General features: G+C 43.1%; 1 protein-coding gene across 5 annotated transcripts in view; it reads left to right on the forward strand.

The window, feature by feature from the left end:
• AKAP11 (A-kinase anchoring protein 11) overlaps positions 1-25,018 on the forward strand; it is a 72,519-nt gene that overhangs the window by 17,535 nt on the left and 29,966 nt on the right. For 4 of the 5 annotated variants that reach the window (XM_075918957.1, XM_075918959.1, XM_014574202.3 and 1 more), the window contains exons 3-7: positions 5,436-5,552; positions 11,892-11,939; positions 14,535-14,669; positions 18,610-18,874; positions 19,481-24,134. In XM_075918957.1, coding sequence (XP_075775072.1) covers positions 5,436-5,552; positions 11,892-11,939; positions 14,535-14,669; positions 18,610-18,874; positions 19,481-24,134 — 5,219 coding nt within the window. Of the gene's footprint in view, positions 1-5,435; positions 5,553-10,402; positions 10,600-11,891; positions 11,940-14,534; positions 14,670-18,609; positions 18,875-19,480; positions 24,135-25,018 lie in introns of those variants that run through there. The other variant, XM_075918960.1, reaches the window with a different exon arrangement.

The following is a 25,018-nucleotide window of genomic DNA, read 5'->3' on the forward strand; positions in this document are numbered from 1 at the left end:
GCAAATGTTGCCACCTCAGTGCTTACCCCTTTCTCTAGATCATTTATACATAAGTTGAATAGGATGGGTCCCAGGACAGACCCATAGGGGGCCCTTCTAGTTACCTCTCTCCACTAGGAAAATTTACCATTTATTCCTACCCTTTGTTTCCTGTCTTTTAACCAGTTATCAATCCATGACATGACCTTCCCTCTTATGCCATGACAGCTTAATTTACTTAAGAGCCTTCGGTGAGGGACCTTGTCAAAGGCTTTCTGGAAATCTAAGTATACTATATCCACTGGATCCCTGTTGTGCACATATTTGTTGACCCTCTCAAAGAACTCTAGCAAATTAGTAAGGCATGATTTCCCTTTACAGAAACCATATTGACTTTCCCCAAACAAATTATATTCATCCATGTGTCTGACAATTTTATTTTTTACTATAGTTTCAACTAATTTTCCTGGTACTGATTTTAGACTTACTGCTCTGTAATTGCCAGGATCACCTCTAGAGCCTTTTTAAATATTGGTGTCACGTTCACTATCTTCCAGTCATTAGGTATGGAAGTTAATTTGAAGGATAGGTTACAAGCCACAATTAATAGTTCTGAAAGAACTCAAATGGGAAATTGCAGAACTCTAGGGTGAATGCCATCCGGTCCCAGAGACTTGTTACTGTTAAGTTTATCAATTTATTCCAAAACCTCTTCTAATGACATCTCGATCTGGGACAATTCCTCAGATGTATCACTTAAAAAGAATGGCTCAGGTTTGGGAATCTCCCCAATATCCTCAGCCTTGAAGAATAAAGCAAAGAATTTGTTTAGCTTCTCTGCTGTGACTTTATCATCTTTGAGGGCTCCTTTAGCATCTCAATTGTCCAAGGGCCCCACTGGTTGTTTAGATGGCTTCCTGCTTCTGATGTACTTAAAAAACATTTTACTATTACTCTTTTGAGTTTTTTGCTAGCTGTTCTTCAAACTCCTTTTTGGCTTTTCTTATTATATTTTTACATTTAATTTGACAAAGTGTATGGTCCTTTCTATTTCCTCACTGGGATTTGACTTCCACTTTTTAAAAGAGATATTTTTATCTATCACTGCTTCTTTTACGTGATTGCTATGCCACGGTGGCACTTATTTGGTTCTCTTATTGTATTTTTTTAATTTGGGGTATTCATTTAAGTTGGCCCTCTATTATGGTGTCTTTGAAAAGATTCCATGCATCTTTCAGAGATTTTACTTTTGTCACTGTACCTTTTAATTTCTGTTTAACTAATTTCCTCCCTTTTGTGTAGTTCCCCTTTCTGAAATTAAATGCCAGTGTTGGGCTGCTGAGGGTTTTTTTCCCACCACAGGGATGTTAAATGTTATTACATTATGGTCACTATTTTGAAGTGGTCCAGTTATATTTACCTCTTAAACCAAATCCTGTGTTCCACTTAGGACTAAATCAAGAATGGTCTCTCCCCTTATGGGTTCCAGAACCAGTTGCTCCAAGAAGCAATCATTTAAGGTATCAAGAAACTTTATCTCTGCATCCTGTCCTGAGGTGACTTATACCCAGTCAGTATGGGAATAGTTGAAATCCCCCACTGTTATTGCGATGGGGAGTCCTGTGGCACCTTGTAGACTAAACACATTTATTGGCGCATAAGCTTTCATGGGCACGAAAGCTTATGCTCCAATAAATCTGTTTAGTCTACAAGGTGCCACAGGACTCCCCGTCGCTTTTGCATATTCAGACTAAAATGGCTACTACTCTGATACTTCTCACTATTATTGAGTTTTTTAATTTGATAGCCTCTGTGATCTGCCTTAGCATTTCATAGTCACTATCACTGTCCTGATCAGGTGGTCGATAATATATCCCTACAGCTATATTCTTATTGTTGGAGCATGGAATTACTATCCATAGAGTTTGTATGGAACATTTTGGCTCATTTAAGATTTTTACTTCACTTGATTCTACATTTTCTTTACGTATAGTGCCACTCCCCCATCAGCACATATATTTTGTACCCTGGTATGACTGTGTCCCATTGATTGTCCTCATTCCACCAAGTTTCCGTGGTGCTTTTTATATCCGTATCCTCCTTTAAAACTAGGCACTCGAGTTCACCCATTTTACAATTTAAACTTCTAGTATTTGTGTATAAGCACTTTAATTTGTCACTATTTATTTGTCTGGCATTTCCTGATGTTAGACTCTTTTTCATTTGATTGTCTCATTTGATCTGATGCATACTTCCATCCTCTCCTCCTGACTAGAACATAGAGCATCTCTGTTAATAGAACTTCCCCTAATAGATGTCTCTGTCTGATCCTGTCGGCTTTCCCCCAGGCCTTAGTTTAAAAACTGCTCTACAACCTTTTTATTTTAAGTGCCAGCAGTCTGATTCCATTTTGGTTGAGGTTGAATCTATCCTTCCTGTATAGGCTCCTCCTATCCCAAAAGTTTCCCCAGTTCTAAATAAATATAAATCCCTCCTCTTACACAATCGTCTCATCCACACATTGAGATTTTGAAACTCTGCCTTCTTACCTGGCCCTGCTCATGGAACTGTAAGCTTTTCAGAGAACGCTACCATAGAGGTTCTGGATTTCAGTCTTTTTCTTAGCAGCCTAAATTTGGTCTCCAGAACCTCTCTACCCTTCCCTATGTCATTGGTACCTACATGTACCACGACTACCGGCTCTTCCCCAGCACTACACATAACATTATTTGGATGTCTTGAGAGATCTGCAACCTTTGCACCAGGCAGGCAAGGCACCATACGGTTCTCCTGGTCATCACAAACCCAACTATCTATATTTCTAATGATTGAATCCCCCATTACTAACACTTGCTTTTTCCTAACTACTGAAGTTCTCTGCCCCGGAGACGTATCCTCAGTGCAAGCCTTTCATCCTCCTTAACAGCACAGGGGCTATGTGACCGCAGGTGGAACAGTTTTACAGTGTCCTGCAAAGTCTCATCTGTGTACCTCTCAGCCTCCCTTAGCTCCTCCAATTCAGCCACTCTGGCCTCCAAAGCCCATACGCGGTCTCTGAGGGCCAGGAGCTCCTTGCACTGAATGCACACATATGCCACCCGTTCATAGGGCAGGTAATCATTCATGCTACACTGAGTGCAATAAACAGGATAGCCCCCACTCTGCAGCTGGGCTTCTGCCTGCATTCACTCTTACAGCTACAATAGACTTCCGATAATCCAGCACCTTTGGGACCTACGAGGTGCTGGATTATCAGATATGCTGGAGTATCAGGAGGTACTGCATACTCCCAACCCAATCCTGCTCCCCCATCCCAACCTTATGCTTGGGTCCCAGAGCTGGTACAGTCTCACATCTATCTCCAAGCTCAGGCACATGCGCTGACCAGCCGGCTTTTCAGTGAGCTGGTCAGGATGCCATGCTCCCTGCTGTAACCTATGTGGGAGCAGCTGACCTGAGCAGTTCTGGGTTCCATCCCGGTTCCGTCAGGAGCACTTGCCATTTTGATGCCGGACTATCGGGAGTGCCGGACAATTGGGTGCTGGACTATAAGAGTTTTACTGTATTTAGGTTATTGACAGGGTTTTTATTTAAATCAGGAAGTTTTGTTTTTAGTTTAGGTTAAAAGTTTTAAAGAATGGTGAGTATTCCTCACCTCCTGCCGAGCTCTCCCTCGAAGTTCCCTGGTAGCTGCTCCACGTTACTCACGGGCTTTTATAAAGCCCTGGCCTTCCTGATAATCCTGCCCCTGGCTAAAGCTAGACCAATGAATAGAGGGTTCTAGATTTCAGCTCCTCGTTAAGAAGCTCACAGCTTCCAACTGCCAGCCACGTCACATGGCCCTTCAAACAAACAGCTCAGCACTTGAATCTCCAAACAAAGAGACAAACGCAAGCTTGGCACACAATTTCTTTCAGGCAACTAGCAAGTAATCCCCAAACACACACTACAGATGAACACGGATCCCTTGAGATAAGTGGCTGTTTCTCCTTCACCTGGAGAACTCCTCCTCAAAACTCCTTGTTAGCTGCCTCTGTTCGCAAAGGAAGAAGAATTTTTAAATTAACTTTATTTCCAAGGGGAAAGGTGTACGGGTTCGATTTGTAAGAGCAAAGGCAGGGTCCTACCAAATTCATGGCCATGAAAAACATATCTCAGGCCATGAAATCTGATCTTCCCTGTGTTTAACCCTAACTATATTGATTTCACAGGAGAGACCAGTGTTTCAAAATGGGAAATCCTGACCCAAAAGGGAGTTGTGGGGTGTGTCAGGGTTGCAGCATTACCATCTTACTTCTGCACTGCTTTCAGAGCTGGTTGGTTGGAGAGCAGTGGCCCAGAGCACACCCACTGTGGCCAACAGCCCCAAAGTGCTGGGAGATTGGGCTAAGTGGCCCAGGTCTGAAGGACCAAGAGGGCAAGTGGCATGAGGGTGCAGTGGGGATCTGGGGGAAGAACATGGGAGAGGCCTTGCCTGAGTATTTGAGGAGGCACAGCCTTTCCTAGCCTATGATACTTGTCATGAATGCCCTGCCACCCTTAACTCTGAAGACAGCATCAGCACAGAAGTGAGTAGCCAGGGGCTACATCTAGACTGCAGCCTTTTTCCGCAAAAGCTTATGCAAATGAAGCATGGAGTAGAATATTGCCACATTTCATTTGCATAATTAATTAGGGCTATTTTTGTGCAAGAGGTTTTTGCGCAAAAAGGAGCCGTCTACACAGCTCCTTTTTGTGCAAAAGCCTCTTGCGCAAAAATGGCTGCTAATTAATTATGCAAATAAAGCACGGCAGTATTCTTCTCCGCACTTCATTTGCATAAGCTTTTAAGGAAAAAGGCTGCAGTCTAGCTGTAGCCTGAGAGTGGTGGCTGCTGACCAAGGGTCCTGCTCTGCAGGTAGCAGCACAGCAGTAAGCCGGTAGTACCATACCATGCCATCTTTACTTTTTTGTTGATGCTGGTGGCAATTCTGCCTTCAGACTTGGGCTTCAGACTTGAGCCAGTCGCAACTCTTCACCTGCCCAGCTATGAGGGCAATATATTTCACTACTGTCGTCAGCAGTGCAGAAGTAAAGGTAAGCCCCCCCCCCCCCCACACACACACACTCTCTCTCTCTCTCTCTCTCTCTCTCTCTCTCTCTCTAACTTTGTGACTCCCCAGCAACTTCTTTTTGGGTCACCTACAATTGCACCACTGTGAGATTTCAGATTTAAACACCCGAAATAATTACATTTATGATTTTTTTTTAAACTCTCATGACCATGAAATTTACCAATATGGACTATGATTTTGGTAGGGCCCTAGGTATAGGGGGATTTTGTTGTATCTGTCTGGTTCTTTGAAACGGTGCTCAGAAAAAGAGTTGTATGTTCGTGGAAAAAATACCCCACTTTTAAAATTCTACTCCAGTTTTTAATTTGCTGTAGTGTTATGTATTTTTCCATTGCCTTTCAGGATTTTACTGATGGTGTACTGCGTTCTGTGAAATCATTGTTGCAGAGCAGAAAAGAATTATGCAACGTGTCTGCTGAAGAATATTTAAGGCAGGATGAGCAAGACAATTGTATTGAGGTTTGTCATGGCATGACTACTTACCCCTCTTGTACAAATATGAAAGATGTTTTAGTTTACAACAGACTCAGAAGCTGCAGGATTGTGTAACGTGCATTAGAACATGATTGTGAATTGCAAATAAACTCTACCATCATCCCTTAATTAGTTTTGAGTCCACTTGAAGAGTGAAGAATGGTGGATTTGATCAAAAGAGTAAATGTTTCTACTTCTTGGGAGACATTATGTTATCTAAAGTTTAAGACAAGAAAGATGCTTTAACTAAATGAATTGAAGGTTCTTGTGATGTCCTCGCTTTGTTTTAGGGATGTAAAAGTGTACTCTATTAAACGATTAACCTGTAAGTGCATGCTTACCAGTTAACATTATTGACTACATGCAGCACTTCCCTTCTCTGCCCCAGAAGTAAATTTTTGAGCTGGCTTAGTCCTGGCTCATGCATGTAATGCAGAGCCAAAGTGGGGGATAGTTGCTGGAGCCAGTATTAAGTGGTAGCAGTGCTACCCCTTATCAACTTATCATGTAGTTGACTTTGTTTGCGTATAACTTAATGAGGACCGATAATTAAATACTTAAAAATTATAATGCAGCTTTCCACAGATTAACCTCTTCTTATAAGAGCAAAAATTTGCTCTCAAAACAGTTTTTAAACTGGCCTGGTTAATTTAAATTATACTGTTTCCTTCTTTAGCGAAGACAGCTAAATTATATTATTTAGAAATAATAAGATTTTTTTTACATTAAAAAGTATTTCAGACTGCATTCTGCCAAGGTTAATATAGTATATAAAGAATTAAATGGTGTAATTAAAGCTTGTACCATGAATGTATTTGAACAGGTTGTGTTTTGTGACACTGTGATTGGCCATTGAAGGTGGTAGATACTCCTTACAATATACTTTGAAGGACTTAGTTCAGTTTTGTTTTAAATTTCTCAGGGTATAAATTATGGGATTTCAGATTATCTAACAAGAGCCAAGAGAGTAACCTAATTGTCAAAATCTTGTAGGACATAATTAGAGATAACCGCGTTCATGACATTAATTTTGCTGTACTCAAAACGAGAGCGGATTCATCATAGAGATCAGTTTTCATCTGAAAAGCAACTTTGTGAAAATGGCATATTCTTCTTCAGGGATGTCCCCGCGGGTGCTCCACTATGGGTGCTGGGCTTGCCCCGGCGCCGCAGACGGAGACTTGTCATTAGCAGTGTCTAGCAGGACCACGCATGTGCCGCAGGCTCACGGCTTTCGCGCTCTTTCTGTCGCGCGGTCCGGCCCTCCCGCCAGTTCCTCTTCACCGCCTCAGGCTGCAGACGCCTGTAACCGCGCTCCTCACTCCACAGAACTAGACTGCTTCTAGTTCTCCCTTTGTATATAAAATTTCCTTTTCCTTCCTCTTCCCTCTCTTCCCCATAAAGTAAAACAAACAAAAAAAGTTTCTTTCAAGAGAGGAAGGACAAAGAAAGAAAGAACTATCGGGAGTGAAAGCAGAGACGGCTCTTACCTCCTGCCTCTCAGCTGTTATCCTGTCAGCTTCTCCCTAAATATAGCTCCATTCACCTTTTAAAAAAAAAAAAAAAAAAAAAAAAAAAGAGAAGACAGACTGTTAAGATACAAAGAACAAAAGATAGCTGGGCAGAGCCATTACCAGGCTATCAGCCTTAACAGCCACCTACTGTTCAAAAACAAAAGATAACAAGCAGCGGACTGCAGGCAAATGTCAGGGACCCGCTTTAAAAAATGCGGCTCCTGCCAGGAGGCAATGCCAGCCTTGGATGGCCATACCCAGTGTATCCGTTGCCTGGGGGAGTCTCACATCCCCCAGAAGTGTCACCATTGCTCAAGGCTCACCTCCAGAGCCAGGAAAGACAGGGAGAGGCACCTTCGTATGCTCCTCTTCGATACAGCCCTACAACCGCAGCAGGCTGACTTGAATCAGCAGCCTCCTAAGCGCAGGGCTTCCTCCCCTACTGCGGGACTTCAAAGGAAAAGGACCTTGTCCCCAGCAAGATCCCTGCCAGCTGCCTTTAATGGCAGGGACAGCCAGGCAGACACACCTGGGACCTCTGGCATTCCAAAGCCATGTCCCTCTGCCTCAGCGGCTTCAAACCATAAGCGGCTGCAGGAGTCTGCAAAGACACCGGCTCCCCAGCCAGCATCAGTTCAGCCGCTTCTCCCTCCTCTGGCGCCGAGCGCTAAGCCGGCGCCGGGAGCAGCCTCGGACCCGACCGCAGCACCGGCCCTGGTACCGCCCCCGAGTCACCGCACGGTGCCGGACTGCACGGCGCCGACCCGTTCCGCGGCCGGCGCGGTGCCGATCGCTCCTGCCCCGCCGCACCAGGAGCCGACAAATTCAGTGGCTAGCGCTTCAGCGCATGCCACAATTCAGACACCTCGGAGCCCTGCTGCTCTCCGTTCCCCACGCCGCCGCAGCTGCTCCCGCTCCCGCTTCTTCTCCCCGGCACCGTCCTCTTCTCTGCCGGCACTGAGATCCCCATGCCAGTCTTCTCATCGGTGCCGCTCTCCTCGCGGCTCGTCTAGACTGCCCTCCCCGTTTCTGGCTGCTGCATCTCCCCATCACAGGCACCAGTATAGACGTCCCTCTGCCTCTCCTGCCTCATCCAGGGCATCACACCTCCGCTCCTGCTCGCCATGCTCCCCGTACCATTATCGGTACGGCAGCCGCTCCAGCTTCCATGATGATTGTTCGCCGCGCTATGGCGCCTACCATCGCTACGACCGTGACTTTCGACATTCCCATAGCCGGTATTCTTACCTACCACGATCCGTCTCCGACTACTCTGCACTCAGGTGCTCTCCAACCCCAGCTCCTCTTACTCCTCCACATCATGCGCCGTCACCATCTCACCACTCTTCAGAGCCGGAACATACTCCCTTCACGGACCACATCTCGGGGTCTTCCATTCCGGTTTCATCTCCTCTGGAGGATGCAGTGAACCCCAACGACAGCTCTCCTCCAGACGACCTCCGTCAATTCCAAGAATTATTTAAGCGGGTAGCTATTACACAGGAGATTCCATTACAAGAGCTCAAAGAAAAGTAGTATAAGCTTTTCAGGAATCTCCAACCGCGACATAGTTCACGCCTCGCCATCCCTCTCGACGAAGGCATCCTGGAACTGGCTGATGAGGTGTGGCATGCTCCAGCGTCAGCCCTTCCCACCAACAAAAGAGCTAACTAGAAATATTTCGTGCCACCAAAGGGATTGGAATTCCTCTTTGCCCATCCACGGGCTAACTCTTTAGTAGTCGACGCAGCTCAACAGAGATCTAGAGCCCCTCACCTCAAACACCAGGGCTCTGATAAAGACGTAAAGAGGCTCGACATCCTGGGCAGGAAGGTATACACCTCAGCGACTTTACTCCGCAGAATCGCCAATTACTCGGTGCATCTCTCCAATCATACCTTCGATACATTTTCACGCCTCACTCCTCTCATGGATCATCTCCCCGATTCAAAAAGATCGATCCTGAGATCAGTCATCCAAGAGGGCTACACATCAGCGAGAACGTCCCTCCAGATGGCCATGGACGTAGCTGTTACTTCTGCTCGTTCTGCCGCTACGGCTATTGTTATGCGTAGAGCTTCTTTCCTTCAAGCGGCAGGAGTTCCAAAGGAACTACAGATAAAAGTCGAGGACTTACCCTTCGACAAAGATAGGCTCTTTGCAGAGACCACGGACACAATCCTGCACTCCTCTAAGGACTCTAGGACAACCCTGCGAACTTTGGGGATGTATACGCCCCCCCTTTAAGAGACGTCGCTACTCACCTTAGCGCAGATATGATTACCCCTACATTAGACACCAGTGGCAAGAGCAGAACCAACAACAGAGGCCTTTTGACAACCAGCGTTGTCGCCAGAGGCCTCAGTGACGCAGAAACCCTACCGGCAGACCGAACATGCCTTCCCAACAGCAAGCAACAGATTTGATGTGTTGGTCAAGGGCGAGCACACAGCCACAGGCAGCACTGTGAATCGTTCAACCCAACTATTCCACTACTGTCTAAGACCCTTTCTACATCAATGGGCAAAAATCACCACGGACAAATGGGTCCTCGAGATTGTTCAGTTCGGCTATCCTATCCCTCTCATAGCCATCCCACCAACCACCCCTCCCACTCCGCCCTCTTCAGGGACCCCTCTCACGAAACCCTCCTCAGACTAGAGGTCGACCGCCTTCTCTTTCTGGGTGCCATAGAGCCAGTTCCGAAGGACTTCAGGAACAGGGGCTTTTACTCTCACTATTTCCTCACCCAGAAAAGGTACGTACTAAATCGTTCAGGCTTACGGACCATTTATTCGTCTCTGGCACACAGGTCAAAGGGTCAACGTCTATCTTCCCAAAGAATTTCCAATCTCGTGACCGCATGCATAGTGCAATCGTACGCAACGAGAGGGTACCCCTTGCGTCCCAACCACATGCTCATTCCACTAGAGCCATGGCCACATCTACAGCGTTCCACAGAGGCGTATCTCTGAAGGACATTTGCAGGATGGCGACCTGGTCCTCTCATGGGACCTTCGCTAAGCATTATTCTCTCTCTCTCTCTCACTCACTCAGATGGGGCTGTGGCGATTGCGGTGCTCTCCACGGCGGATAAATAGGGTCTCCTTGCCCTCCTTCCGTTTTTGGCGACTACCGCTACGCAGTCACCCATAGTGGAGCACCCGCGGGGACATCCCCAAAGAAGAAAGCGAAGTTACTGCACTGGAGGTGAGTAACTATCGTTCTTCGAGGTGGTGTCCCCGCGGGTGCTCCACTACCCGCCCTCCTCCCTGCTTCGGAGTTCTCTCTCTCTTTCTGCTCTTGTCTCTTACAGACTCCGAGGCAGTTCCAAGGAACTGGCGGGGGGGCCGGACTGCGTGACAGAGCGCGAAAGCCGCGAGCCTGCGGCACATGCATGGTCCGGTCTGACACTGCTAATGACAAGTCTCTGTCTGTGGCGCCGGGGCAAGCCCAGCACCCATAGTGGAGCACCCGTGGGGACACCACCTTGAAGAACGACAGTTACTGCACCGCAGGTGAGTAACTTCGCTTTCTTGTTCAGTAGGTCTATTCTCCCATTTGTGTTCATAGTCTTATCTGCTGTCTTAACTGACCATATACTCCTGTTTCTGTAGGAGTAATACAGTGATGAGACTTGGAGCTGGATTCTCTTCTGGCTCATATATAATCAAGAGTTGTTGAAGTTTTAATTGAAGGACTACATTAATTGAAGTACCGCATTTTTGCCTGTATTATGCAATCTTGGTTAAGTCTAACACAAATATTCCACAGATTTTAAATGAGGGTGTAATATGAATAATGGAGTTGTAACTAGGGATGTAAATGACCAGTGAGTCACTGCTCGACTACTCACTTCCCCCCTTCTCCCTGGGTGCCTCTGTTAGAAGCAGCAAACACTGGGGGAAGCAGGAATCAGTGCTGGGGGGTGAAGTCATCTTAAAAGCCGGCTCCCCCCCCCCCGCACTGTCTCCATGGTGTGGGGAGAAGGGGCAAGGGAGGCAGAGGCACAGTGGACCAGGACCTGGCAGAAGCCAGAACCAGGACCTATCCCCCACCGCAGCTCTAGATTTTAAATGTAGTAGGAGCTGGGCTGTCTTCATGCCCAGCTCCTACTACAGTTTAAACTGCAAAGCTGCAGGGGGTCCCTTATTGACTTAATCATGTAGTCAATGCAATTTGTATGAAAACAAAATATGCAGCTTGATTTTCAAATCCCCAGTATGAGTTTGCCTTCTGGGGTATGGGGCTGGAGCACTGGGGCATGGGGCCAGATTCCTGTGGCAGGAACCAGACCGCTGGGGCATGGGGCCAGATTCCCGTGGCAGGAACCAGAGCCTGTGCTGCCCAGGGAGCCAGCAGCAGCTGGACAAGCAGCCCAGCCAGGTTGGTTGGGATGGGAGGGCAAGGTAGGGTGCTTGCTAGGACAGCCTGCCAGCGGCAGGTGATGGGGCTTGTGCCAGTGGCAGGAAACCATTCCTGGTCTGACAAGTTCTCATTTGGGACTGGTCAGGTCCCGATGGTGCTGAACCAGGGAATTCTAGCCTGTATTAGATGACTCGTTTTCTCTGCACTTATGCTTGTTAGGTAGGATTTCCTCTTAAATTATTGCCGCAAACTAGAACCAATGTATACTCTTCTAGTAAGGCTGTTTCTAATGGCATAATGGATTTTAATAATTGCAGTATGAAACTTCACTTCAAACAGATTCATTAAACTTTTCAGTTCTAAGTGGCTTTCTCTAAGTAGAAAACCAGGAGATTATTTCTGGATCCTCTTTTTCAAAAATATTTGTATGCTTTTTTTACAGATCACATTTCTAGGTTTTGCTGGTGATACAGATGCTGCTCGTATGCAGGTAATGTATTTGTATTTCATGACTGCAGCACATGAGTCCTGGTTTGTTATAACTGAAATATTATATTTTTGGTATGGAAACTCTAATTCTTATATTACTTCAACAATTTGTCTCAAACATTTTTTTTTAATAAATGGCATGTTTTAGACATTGTAATTAACAGTTTAAATTAAAAAAAAACATTTTAGACCTCTAGTGTTTTGTATTCATTTGTAATTTAGAACCCTGGAAAAGCTTAAACTTCCAATGTCTCTTGAAAAGGTGTAATTTTTTTGTTAACCTGAGTGCCAGCTTTGGGGTTTGTGTGTTTGGAAATACCTTTGGCCAGATCTTCAGATATTTTTAAGAGAGTTAAATAAGTGGTCACTGTTTTTTAAACAAAAGGTGTAACAAAAGTATGATTTATTTCATGGTAACCATAAAGAATATTAGGGATTTAATACTTTTTCATATGTATTTAGTCTCAGGCCTGGTTGAATTCTAGAAGTGATGACATGTGAACACTCTTGTTAATTATCATTGCAAATCTAAGCCAAGTGTAAAGCCACATCACAGTCTATGCATAAAATTCTACTAGTTCAATCAAATCTTTTTAACTTACCATTTGAGCGTGTGCAAGTTCTTTGTTGGCAAGCCCTTAAACTATTTTGTTTTTCTCTCTTCTACTTCTCCAAGATGCTATAGGTCATGTATTAAATCACTTCACAATTTGCTCTTTCCTCTTCCCAGTATATAGAGGTTATATCAAAGTAGAGCTTTTGGCTGTTGTACAGTTAGACTTTTACAAATAAATGACAAATACGACTTTCTTGAAATTTGAAGTAGTGTAGTAAAATAAATATTAATTACTAAGCAGTTAATTTTATTAATAAATTGTAGTTTAATTTTTAAATTGTTTTGGTTTCAGGGTGTCAGTATTTGCATTTAAGTATGTGCAATGAAGTGTAAAAAAATCTGGAGCCATAAACCTTACCTTGTACCTGTTAGATATTAAATTGTTTTTTGCATCAACATATAAGCTTAACTGTGTTCTTGTCAGGTCATGAACCTCAAAGTGTTTTATGTGCTTCATAGCTAATATAAAGCACAAGGTGTTTAGTAGAAGGTATTAGTCATTAAATATAGAGACTTTCACAATAATAAACAAAAAGATAAATATTGTGAGTCAAGTTGTCCTCAGACTTGCATTCAGAGTCAAGTACACTAAAGGTGATGTAAAAATAATCGCTTTACAGTTATTGTTCTGGGCACACTGTTTCGAACTTTGGGTTCTGTACATGACGTTGCACAAAATTGTTGAGAGAGGAGGGCCCACTGTGCTTAATTTATATTAGATTAAGCATAATTTTAAACATTTCCCAATGTTTTGCTGTATAAAGAGCAAGTAATATAATATTAAATGCTCTCATTTTTTGGGAATACTTATTTTAAATAAACCTAATTCCATTTTGACCAAGATCCCAGTTAAACATAAGCTTCAACTGTTTGATTACTTTAAAAATTCTGCTCCAATGCAAACCTAGTAATGGTGAAGCTACAGCGTGTGGAGATTACCAGATGGAAACTTTTGCACTCAAATGTTCCTTCTGTGTGTTTACATCCCTGCTGTGCTGTTGCTCTTTACTATTCCCAAGTCTCTTCTTTTTGCTTTTACAAACCTCTCTGAGTCATGAGAGGCAGTGATAATTCCCATAAAATCATGAGTATAATGCGCACTTTTCCCCCCCGTTTTTTTAGGTTCAGAGCCAGGGTGCACATTATACATAGGAGCAATTTTTTAAAGTTTTAAACTCCCCCTCCCCTCCGCACAGAAACTTCCCCCTACAGCGCAGCGCGGAGGCCACTGCCCCTCCAGGCTCCTGGACAAGGTGAGGAGCCGGCAGTGCCACGAGGCTGCAGCGCCCTGGCTCGCTGCCTGCCTGGTGCTCCTTCAGGCTGTGCCTGGGGATTTCCGGGGGTCCCTGCAGTAGGTGCGAACTCGGCGCGGTGTGCGGGCAGCTGTCAGCTGCACGTGCATTTCTCGGGCGAGCATGCAGGTAGGAGCAGCACACCTATGTCCTTCCCTCCCACTCTCCTGCAGCCCAGGGCTGCCTCCAGGAAGCGGGCAAGGCTGGGCTTGGTGCTGATGGGTCAGCTCCTGGCTCCTGGTGCAGTGGGGCAGGCCGTGTTGCCGCCCACAGCACCCAGGCAGAGACCAAGAAATTCTGGACTTCAGAAACAGGTTACCTCCCGTTCTCCTGTACAGTGAGGTGCACATTGTACATAGGAATTCAGTTTTTTTCATTATGCTAAGATTCTAAAGTCAGGGTGCTCATTATACATAGGTGTGCATTATACGTGCGATTTTAAAGTATCTCTCTTCTGGTAGACGTATGAGTTTTGAATTAGAACTCTGCTATGAACTAGCCATTTAGGCAGGATTGCAGTTTGGTGTGGGAATATAATTGAAAAAACCAAGAAGGGAAAAAGAGTGGTGATTTTGACAAACTTATTGGCAGGTAATATTTATTTAACTTTTTGGTCCTCCAGATCAGAGATGTCTTTATCATACCTTATTAGCTTTGTGCTTAGTGTGTGAATTTGTTTTTGAACTAGGAGTTAGCTGCTGTTTCTGTAGAGCTCCCAGATGTTCTGAAATCACTCCACTTCTGCAGTTTAAATGAAAATGAAGTTATTTTCCTGAAGGACATAAATAAACCCATGGAAACCATTGATGTCCCTAAACATCAGGTAAAATCCTTAATCATTTTAATATGTTATATGGAATATTAATATCTTTTATGCAGTTTCTTCACCTTCAAATATGTGTTACCAAGTAGTCCTTGCAATAAGCTTGCCATATAGTGCTGCTTTATTGTGTGTTTTGAAGCTATCTGTTATAAAAACGGCATGATGATTTTAGTGTTATAGCTGTATTAGTGCCAGGATATCAGAGACACAAGGTAAGTAAAGCAATGTGCCTTTTGTTGGACCAACTTCTGTTGGTGAAAGACACACACCTTGGAGTTATACAGTTTACACAGAGTTCATCCACCTTGTCTGATATTTTTAATATTAATAGTGGTATAAATATTCTGTCTAAAGGCATTCATGCTGCAATTGTATAAAATATTAGGAAATAGGTACTTTCCTCTCTCTCCTTTGTTAAAGAAACAGCCTCTGCTGTGCAAGCTATAAATGCTGAAGTAGGCAGCAGCAAATTGCACAGGAAAGTGCTCCAAAAGGTGCTGCGGTACACCTAAATATGTTAGAAACTAGGAACGTTAATGGTTACCCGGATAACCAGTTAAGCAGTCACTTATCGTTTATCAGTTAATGGTCCCAATTAACTGCTCTCCTCCCCCCACCTCCACTCCCAATGTGCTCTGCATTTAAAACTTGGACTGGCAGGCTGGCTTAGTCCCAGCCCACCAGGCCAAGTTTTAAATGAAGAGTTCATAAGGGAGCCACCTGCCACCCTGCACTGCTTCCTCTGTTACAGAGGTTTTTAAACCGGCTCCTGCCTGCTGCTCCATGCTGTTGCCCCATGCTGCTGCCTCTGTATCAGGCCTGAGCCAGGTCTTTGGGGATCTGTGCTCCCCATGGAGAGAGGCTGCTACAGCATTACATGGAACAGCCTTTGTCTATGGGGAGCTCAGGTCCACCATTCCCAGGAAGACCCCTGCCATTCCGTGCTGCTATCTCTGTATCGGAGGCAACAGTGCGGAGCGGTAGGGGGTCTCCCTGGGAGTGGGGCCAGGAGTGCACTGTTTGCTTGACCCCACACTGCGGGTGGAACTGAATAACTGTAACTGCTAAGAATTTTAGCAGTTACATGGTTATTAAAATACCCAATTTCTAGCATCCCTGTTAGGAACAAGTTTCTGGGTGGTCCTTTCTCCCTCCCTCAACATTTAAAAGTTTGAGTCTTTGATTACCAAATTAAAAAAAAAGTTGAAGCCATGCCTGAAATGAACCACAGTTGGCTGTGTTGAATATGTCTGAGCTTCAGCAGACTGGCCTGGCAGTGACCATGCAGTGAAACCAGCTGGACTGCATTCTCAGCTGCCCTTTGCAAAATGTGTTTGTGCTCATCCAGTGATCTACATGACTTTGTTCCCCTCACCGTAGTACCTTTGGAAGGAAAATGAAACTTGAGCTAGGCCTAGTCTGCACTGCAGAGTTAAGTCATTGTAAGACAGCTTATGCCAATCTAACTCTGTAAGCTTCTATACTAAAATGTTGCTCCTCCCAATGTAAATTGCTTACTATGGTGGGATGGGCAAGCTTTTTGGTCTGAGGGCCACATTAGGGTATGGAATTTGTATGGAGGGTCAGGAATGTTCATGAACTTGGGCTTGGAATGTATGAGAGGCTGAGGCTTCTGCTTGGGTGTGTGGACTCTGGGGTAGGGCTAAAAATGAGGAGTTTAGGATGTGGGATGGGGCTGAAGGCTGGGGCAGATGGTTGGCGTGCTGGGTTAGGGCCTCCTGCTGGAGTGCAGATCTGGGGTTCAACTGTGGATGAGGGTGTTCTAGACTGGGACCAAAGAGTTTGGAAAATGGAAGGGCTTTGGGCTGGAGCAGAGGGTTGGAGTTAGGCGGGGTATGAGGGCTTTGGCTTGGGGTTTGGGCTCTGGGATGGAGATGAGGTGTTTGGGGTGCTGTTGGCTGGGACCAAGGGATTCAGAGCCTAGGAGGAAGATCAGGGTTGGGACGCATGGCGGGGGGATACTCAAACATGCAGGCTGTGCTTACGCAAAAGCAGTTCCCAGCAACAGCATGTTTCCCTTCCATACTGGCTGGCTCGTATGTGGAGACATAGCCAGGTGCTGGGGGCTTAGTGCACTGAACCTTCTCCCCCCATCCTCAGTTCCTATTGGTCTTGTGGGTGTTTGTGGGTAGGGGCAATGCACAGAGTTCTCTGCCTGCTCCTATGTAACCCTCACACCTTCTGGGTGTGGTTCCCTGTCCCATGTAGTGACACTTAGACCACCTACAGAGAAAAAGAATGAGTTTCCTCCACAGCTTTAGCTGAGAGCCCAGCTGGCTTTTAGCTCAAGTGGTAGAAGCTCATGCACTAAGTTGCAGAGGTCCGAAGTTCAGTTCTGCCTGTCGACATTATATCTACACAGAGGAGGGAGATATGCGGCTGCTTCTTAGAGCCGTGTGGAGAAGGGCACTCTCCAGACCCTACTCCCTAGCAGGGGCTGAAGGAATGGATTAAAATAGCTGATGGGCCAGATGCAGCCCATGGGCTCTAGTCTGCCTCCCCTACACTACGCTCACTTAATAACTTCACCTGTGAGGAGCATAGCTCTTAAGTTGATGTAATTAGGTCAACACAGTGACAGCTCCTGGTGAGGATGTGCATTGCTGACAGAAGGAGCATAGGGAAGATATTAAAATTGAGTTAATTACTATGGTGGCTATATATCAACTTAAGCGGACTGAATTTTGTAGTGTGAACATGCACTTAGTCTTCTCAGATACAGTGCTATTCCTTTGTCACATGGGAGAGAAGTTATAGGATAAGTTAAGTCATAGGGAGGCAAAATATGGTCCACAGGCCACATTTGCCCCTCCCCCCAGCCTTTTAATCTGGCCCTCAAGCTCTCAATGTGGGAGTGGGATCTGGGTCTCACCCTGCTTCACAGCACTCCCAGAAGCAGCAGCATGTCCGGCTAGCTTCTATGTGTAGGGCAGCCAAAGGGATCCGTGCTCTAACCCACCTCAAACATCATCCCTACAGCTCCCATTGGCTGAGAACTGCGGCCAATGGGAGCTTCAGGGAGGTACCTGTGGATGGGGCAGCACACAGAGCGGGCAGTCGTGCCTCTGTGTGGGACCCAGCTGGAAGGGGGGACAGGACAGTGCTTCTGGGAGCTGCTTGAGGGGATGAACTCAGCCCAAAGCCTGCACCCTTGAGCCTCAGCTCTTCCTCAACCCAGATCCCCCTTCTGTCCCCAACAAACCCCTTTGTTGGGACCCAGAGCCCATCTCCTGCGCCCTAAAATCCTCAATCCCAGACCCATCCCAAAGCCTGCACCCCCAGCTGGAGCCCTCACCCCCTCCTACATGCCAGCCCCAATTTCATGATCACTCATGGTCCTCAATACCATTTCCATACCCTGATGTGAGAGAGTTTATCCATAACTGGGTTAGGTGTTTCTACCACTTGATACTTTCCATTTCTTCTTCAAATGTTAGTGAAGATAGAATTTTTTTACAACTATTTATATTAATTATGTATTGAATAATTGTGTTACTTGTAGGAGTAAAAGTTCCTAGCACTAACCAATGGGATTTTCTTTGTTTCTGTTTGTTTAGAGTAGTGATTTATTAATTTTAAAAAACTTGTCTATTCAGAATGTATTTAAAAGATAAGAGTGGCCTTTGAACCCTCTCAGAACTTGGTTCTGGTGATCATGGGTAAATCACTTAATCTCTTTACCTCAGTTTCCTCATCTGTAAAATGGAGTTTTATTTGTGGTGTGTGGTGATGACCTAAAGTATTGTAATAATTTAAAATTACAGTAGTACTAACAAAAGTACTTACATGTAATTTCAGTTCACTTTGTCTTTGATCTCTACTCTTATTCTTGCCATTTTAAAAATTATTCCAAGTTTATATTCTAGGAAAAAAACATGTTATTGAGAAATGTCTTGTTTTCTTGTTTTTCTTTTTCAAGACTCACATTTCTGGACTATTTTGTGTGATGAAATTATCTCCTTCATTCCCAAGGATCAAAGTTGATTCTGTATTTTCTTTACTGAGCAAATACACTATGGGTGTAAGATATACAATGGAAGTATACTCATTACAGAAACATGAAGCAGAGATGTCCCATGCAGAAGATGATGACACTAATCAGTCAGTGTCTTCAATTGAGGATGATTTTGTCACTGCTTTTGAGCACTTAGATGAAGAAGAGCCTTCAAAGATACAACATTCTGGTTAGTTTTCATTCTCTGTTGAAATATATTGCAGAGCTCATTTGTTATAATTTAGACTAATGAGGGATTTTCATGCAGTGGTAAATTTTGTGAAAGTTACATAAAATTATTTTTTTCTTCAAATTATCTGGGTTTTTTTTTAAAAGGCGACTTATATAATGGTAAATTTGAAATTTCACCATTTTTTCCCTAGTAGCAGACTGTGACATAACCAAAGATTCTGACTTCAGTGTCAGATCCAGAACAAGTAGAATCTAATATGAAAGCAAGAGCTTTTAATCCTATTCATAAGATACTCCTCATCAGTATCCCACATGGACAGGGAAGCTAACAATTCAAGCACTGGACCAAATTTCATGATGAATCGTGGTCATGGACCACCTGAGGCACATGGCACATACACTAAGAAAACCTGCAGTAGTAAGGGAACCGTCACTGACAAAGTCAAGTGCTTATGAAATACTTGATTCTTTAAAATTTTCTCTAGTCTCAAAAAACCCTCTATCCTATTGCAGTAATTACAAATCCAGTTATTGCTGTCAAAATCAATTACCCAGTTTGCTGTTTTGGTGTCTTCTTTGCTTTTAAAGTATTTTCTTCTTTTAGGCACAACCTATACTATTCGGAACCACCGGGATGCTGCTTCACAGACCATCTCTGCTCATTGTTTAGAAGCTATTGACTCAAAGATCATTAACAACTCCGGACATAGAAAATTATCTGCCAAATCTGCTTCTCTGATAAATATCTTGGGACTTAAAGAACTATCCTCATCTGTAAAAAATTCAGTCACAACCTCTATTTCTGATCCTTGGATACAGAGGAGTTTTTACAAGCCATGTAATTCCTCTGATCAACGTGGTAATATTTTGCATAAAACACTGGTTTCTTCCTCTCCTGCTGAATCATCTGAGTCAGATTGCTCCAGCCCTAGCCCTATTATCTTCTTAGATGAAGAAGGGTATCAAAAAAGTTTGAAGGCAAAACTTCAGCTACCAAAAATTCCAGTAGTAAAAGATGGTGTAGAGGACTCAGACTCAGAAATAAGTGAATTTTTTGATAGTTTTGATCAGTTTGATGAATTGGAACAGACTCTGGAAAATACTTGTCAACTAATAAGGGATCCCGTCCTTGGTAATCCACCCCAGAAAAGAAGGCTTGCCCTTGAGCAGTTGTGTTCTAAAACTACTACTATGAATCCTCAAAAATTCAAGTTTGATCGTCCCACTCTTCCAGCCAATGTAAGGAAACCAACTCCTCGTAAACCAGAATCCCCATATAGCAGCCTCTTTGATGTTCCAGACTCCCCTCGGCCAGTGAAAACAGGAGAAGACAGTGGCAAATTCTTCAGCCCTATTAGATCATCAGCTTTCAGTCCACTAGAGAGTTGTGCGTCCACTGAATGTCTTTGTCGGATGGATATCAATGGAGATGGGATTACTCAAAATCATGATGAACTTTATAGTGCATATTCAGATTATGCAAACAATGTTTCATTTGAAATACTGGGCTCTGTTTTTCATTGTCAGTCTTTGTCGGTACAGAAACATGCTGAAAACATTTCCAGCCATAATAGGATTGTCTCAAAAGAGGAAAAATGTCAAATTGCAGAACTCCAGAGGAAAACGTCTGTCAAGGAGCCAGATAAAAAAGTTAAATCTAAACACAAATCACTAAAGATTAAAGACAGCATTCAAAAACTTGCAACAGAACTGGTTGAAAGAAGTTTTGGTAGTGCATTTAAAGATTTACAAAAAGGAGTTTCTTCCTGCACCAATGCACTGTGTCACTTGGCTGCTAGATTAACATCTTCAGTCTTTCAAATGGCTTTTTATGAGATAGGAAGGCGGCGAGCCTTGTCACTGAAGGAACGTGCCATTAATGGGTTAGCAAGCTTTTTGGTTGGTGAAGCTATAACAGGTGCTTTAAAAGAACTGCGATATGTAAAGAAACAAATATTTACCAACACAGTTGCAAGATTTGCAGCTGACCTCACTGAGGAACTTATTTTTGAGGGAATCATGGAAGTCTGCCAATTTTCACATCCACCAACACCTGTAACTACACAAGATTGGGTCTTTGATTTTGAAGACAAAGTAGTGAGGTCATATGCCAAAGATTTATCTGAATCTGTCATTCAGGAAGCTTTCATTGAATTATCCCAGGTTGATGTGACTTTCACAACGCAGGCAGCAATTAGTGTTTCCATGGACAACATAAAGTATGTAAGTGCTGAAAGTATGTTGCAGTCAACACAGACTACCACTGCTTTCCCTAATTCTCATGATACTGCACTTTTAGCATTGAATCCAATACAAAAAACTGGGAAAGAATATACTGTACAGCAAGCCTTATTTTGTACTTCTGGTGTTGTAAGTTCAATACCAGTACCTTTAGCTGGAAGGGCACTTCGTAAACGTCAGACTTCATCTGATATTTATAAGGCAAAAGTATGGACTTGTGCAAGAGCAGGTGACAGCCTGAAAATGTACAAAGACTCTACACAGTCATATTTTACATCAAAAAAAAGAAAAGAGAAAGTGGCTTCTCTTAGAAATATTTACCTGACTGCAGATCACAGTGAAAGTAGTGTGCAGTGTTTTTGTAACCAGAATGATTTCAAACAAGCAAGCAAAAATCCTGGAGTGAATAATATTTCAGAATTAACAACTGGGCCAACAAGCATCAACAGTTTCTCTGGAACAATGGTAGATATGATAGTAAATGAGGCTTATGAAGCAATAACCTCATCAAGGGTTACCAAAACGATGGAGGAATATACAGATTTTGTAACTAGAAAAACAGCTCGTTGGCAATGTGGTGATGAAAATATCCCTAAAAATGCTTTTGCTGATCATTTGTCCAAGTGTATTGTAAAACAATCCGTAGATGAAACTAAATCTATATTATCCCATACAAGTGAAACTGTAGCATGTAATGGAGGCTTACAGAAGAACACCAATCATTGTAAAAAAGAAATGCGTGGTGCAGTAAAGAAACAAGAATTTGAGAAACACAAACTTGTTCCTTTAATTGTTGAACCACAACAGCTGCCTCTGAACAACCCACCTAAATTTCTTGTTAATTCAGTTGATGCTGCTCAGTGTTTTCTTTCAGCACCTAAAGATTGGGTTCAGGAACGAAAAGGACATGAAGTACATAGGTGGTATTCAAGCACTCCATTTCCTTGTCCTACTGTGACTCTTACTAGGGGTAATGTAGAAGAGTTTGATTCAGGAAGCTGTTCAATAAGATCCCAAACTAAGCCACTGAAGAAACATGATATGCAAAAAACAACATCAGATCCTTCAGCTTTTGGGCAGGAAAACTGTTTTCTGCATGCAAGTAACCTTTCAATGGTGATGTTTGGCTATGAAGATGCTTTGCAGATGGAAGATAAATCAAGCATCAGAGATGGAAATGTCTGTGTAATACCTGATACACCACCACCAACTCCTTTAGTACCATCTCAGACTAATTCTGAACGGAACCTAAGAAAATTAACCAAGAAACTCAAGGGAGAATTAGCAAAGGAGTTTGCACCTGCAACACCACCTTCTACCCCTTATAACCCATCTGCTGCTGCCTTGTCTGCATCTGAACCCGACTCCTTGGAAAAGGAAGAGTTTATGCTGAAACTCATGCGATCACTTTCTGAAGAAGTTGAAAGCAGTGAAGATGAACACTCTGAAATGTTTGTGGAGAACACTGAACATTCGGAGAAAACAGTACAATATGCTGATTGTTTAGCTAGCCATATCATTTCTATGGCAACTGAAATGGCTGCTTCCTATTTAGATGATAAAACAATTAAAAGAGAAGCTGACAGACACTGCCAATTAAATGCGCACAACAAAATATGTGGGTATACGGCATTTATAAATATCCCAGAAGAAACTTTACATTCATTGTGGAATTACGCAGGTGATATGGCTGGAAAAGTTATTAATGAGGCTAAGAAGATGATAAAATCAAGGCATTGTCAGCTTTTGAGGTTGAAGCGGGTAAACTGTCATGTAGATTGTCTTTCTCTCAGAAAAGATGATAGAGACTGTAGGTCAAAAGAGAAGTTGTGTCCAGTAGTTAACCAGTGGTCCAGAGAGGTAGACTCATCTGTACTTTCTTTACAGAGTTTAGGAACAACAGGCCTGACTTCCAGGTATCCAAGCTGTGAGAGTGTGACTGATGAATATGCAGATCACATCATTAGAGTTCTGAAAAAGGAAGGTGGCAACAGTGAGTTGTTAATGGATCAGTATGCTAGTAGACTTGCTTACAGATCTATAAAATCAGGCCTCCAACAAGCTGCGAGGAAAATCAAATTGACATATAACAGAAGACTATTTCCTGTACAGAACACACATGTAAATGGTGGACATGAGCTGTTCAAGATATTGAACAAAGAGATGGATACAAAATGGCAAATGAAAAGTAGAGTTCATAGGGGTGATGGTCAAGCTTGTGAAGTAAACAATGTGCACAGAACTGAAGGTACAGAGTTGTTACATTTTTCTGAATCCCTTGCTCATAGTATAACTTGTGATGTCCAAAGAAAACTGAAAATGTCAGCAGTTTGCTTGCCAAAATCCTTAACAGATTCCTGTCTATATAAAAAATCTAAATTTGATGAAACCACAGGGAATATCATTAAAACGACATTCTCTAAAACAGTTGTTCCTTTCTCACAAAAACACAAACTGTATCATAGTACAGGCAGTTTAAGTGACTATAGCTACCAAGAAGGCACCATTCACGCTATAGAAGAGTATGCCAGAAAAGTAGTGGATGACACTTTAGGAATGAGTTTAGAGTCTGCTCTTCTCCAAGGTGCTGAAAGCAGGAAAAATGGGGAAAGATGCACTTACACAGAGAAGTTGTCTCCATTTTCTGGAATAGCCTGCGGTTACTGTAGTATGAAGGAGTATCAGTATTGTACTGGAAGTTCATCTCCACATGTGCCTGGACAGGAACCCCCCTATAGAATAAGACAGATCCCCAATTCAGGGTTGGGTGGTGTCTGTCAAAAATCAAGAATTTTTCACCTTGATATTCCCAAAATTCATATTGATGTGGAACAGAAGACTGCATTTTCTGAGAAGATGGTTGGTGTAGCCATTGAAAGAGCAGAGAGAGAGAGGAGTAATACAAGTCTGGCAGCTGATAGTGGTATTGGACATGATGGAGTCAGCTTTGCTGAAAGCCTTACTACAGAAATAATGACTTCAGCTATGAATAATATTGGTCAGGCTGTTAACATAAGGTAACATTATATTCTCTCCCTCTTATTCTCTTGCTATTCTTAAGCAAAGTGTGTGCTGTTTTCTGTTAATTTATTATTCTGAACATTTATATGCTCAGAAGCACTGTTTGTCAGAGTTACAATCCTGAAACATAATTTTAAATTATAATATGTATTTTGGCACCTCCTGCTGGTGGCTTCTAGGCTGCTCAGAATTTTTTTTTAGAATAATCTTGTCAGTTACAGGAGCTCAGTGTATCAGAGCAAACCAGTTTCTATCCTACTTGAGAATGTACCTGTGCTTGGAGAGCTGACTCTGGTAATTTTCTCTGATGTTCTGATCAGATTGTTTTATCAGTGATGTAAATTACTGGAATTTAATTGATAATTTAGTTGATGAGTCATGGTATAGTCCAGTTCTCTCCATAGCTACATCATCTCTATAGTACTCATTGCACCCTAAAATCAAACATGTTATGTTAAGTAAGTATTGTCTTTTATATAGCCTCTTCTGATTATAATTGTACTTTAACGCTGTCTTAATTTCTGGAAGAAAAATTGTGTATATATGCAAATAGGAATAAAAAATATATTTATTTTATTTTCTACATTATTTTAGTTGATAAAGGATTATTTAAAGAAGACTAGAAACTGGTTTGCAGGCTCTTGTAACATTTTTTTTATAAGGACTAATGTATTATAAATCTTTATACCATGTTTTGTAGGTGTGTTGAAAGAAATTAATGTCTACAAATCTTGATAGAAGGTGTCAGTGTGGTTGAATTAGTAAATGAGAAGGTAGATTCAAATCTAGTTCTTAATTAAAATAGACCTTACAAAGATCAGAGTGTCTTCAAATAAAACTATTTTCATGTCCAGGTGCACAACCTATCTCTTCAGCCTAG

This window comes from Pelodiscus sinensis, chromosome 1 (assembly GCF_049634645.1).
Source record: "Pelodiscus sinensis isolate JC-2024 chromosome 1, ASM4963464v1, whole genome shotgun sequence".
NCBI classification, from domain to species: domain Eukaryota; kingdom Metazoa; phylum Chordata; order Testudines; family Trionychidae; genus Pelodiscus; species Pelodiscus sinensis.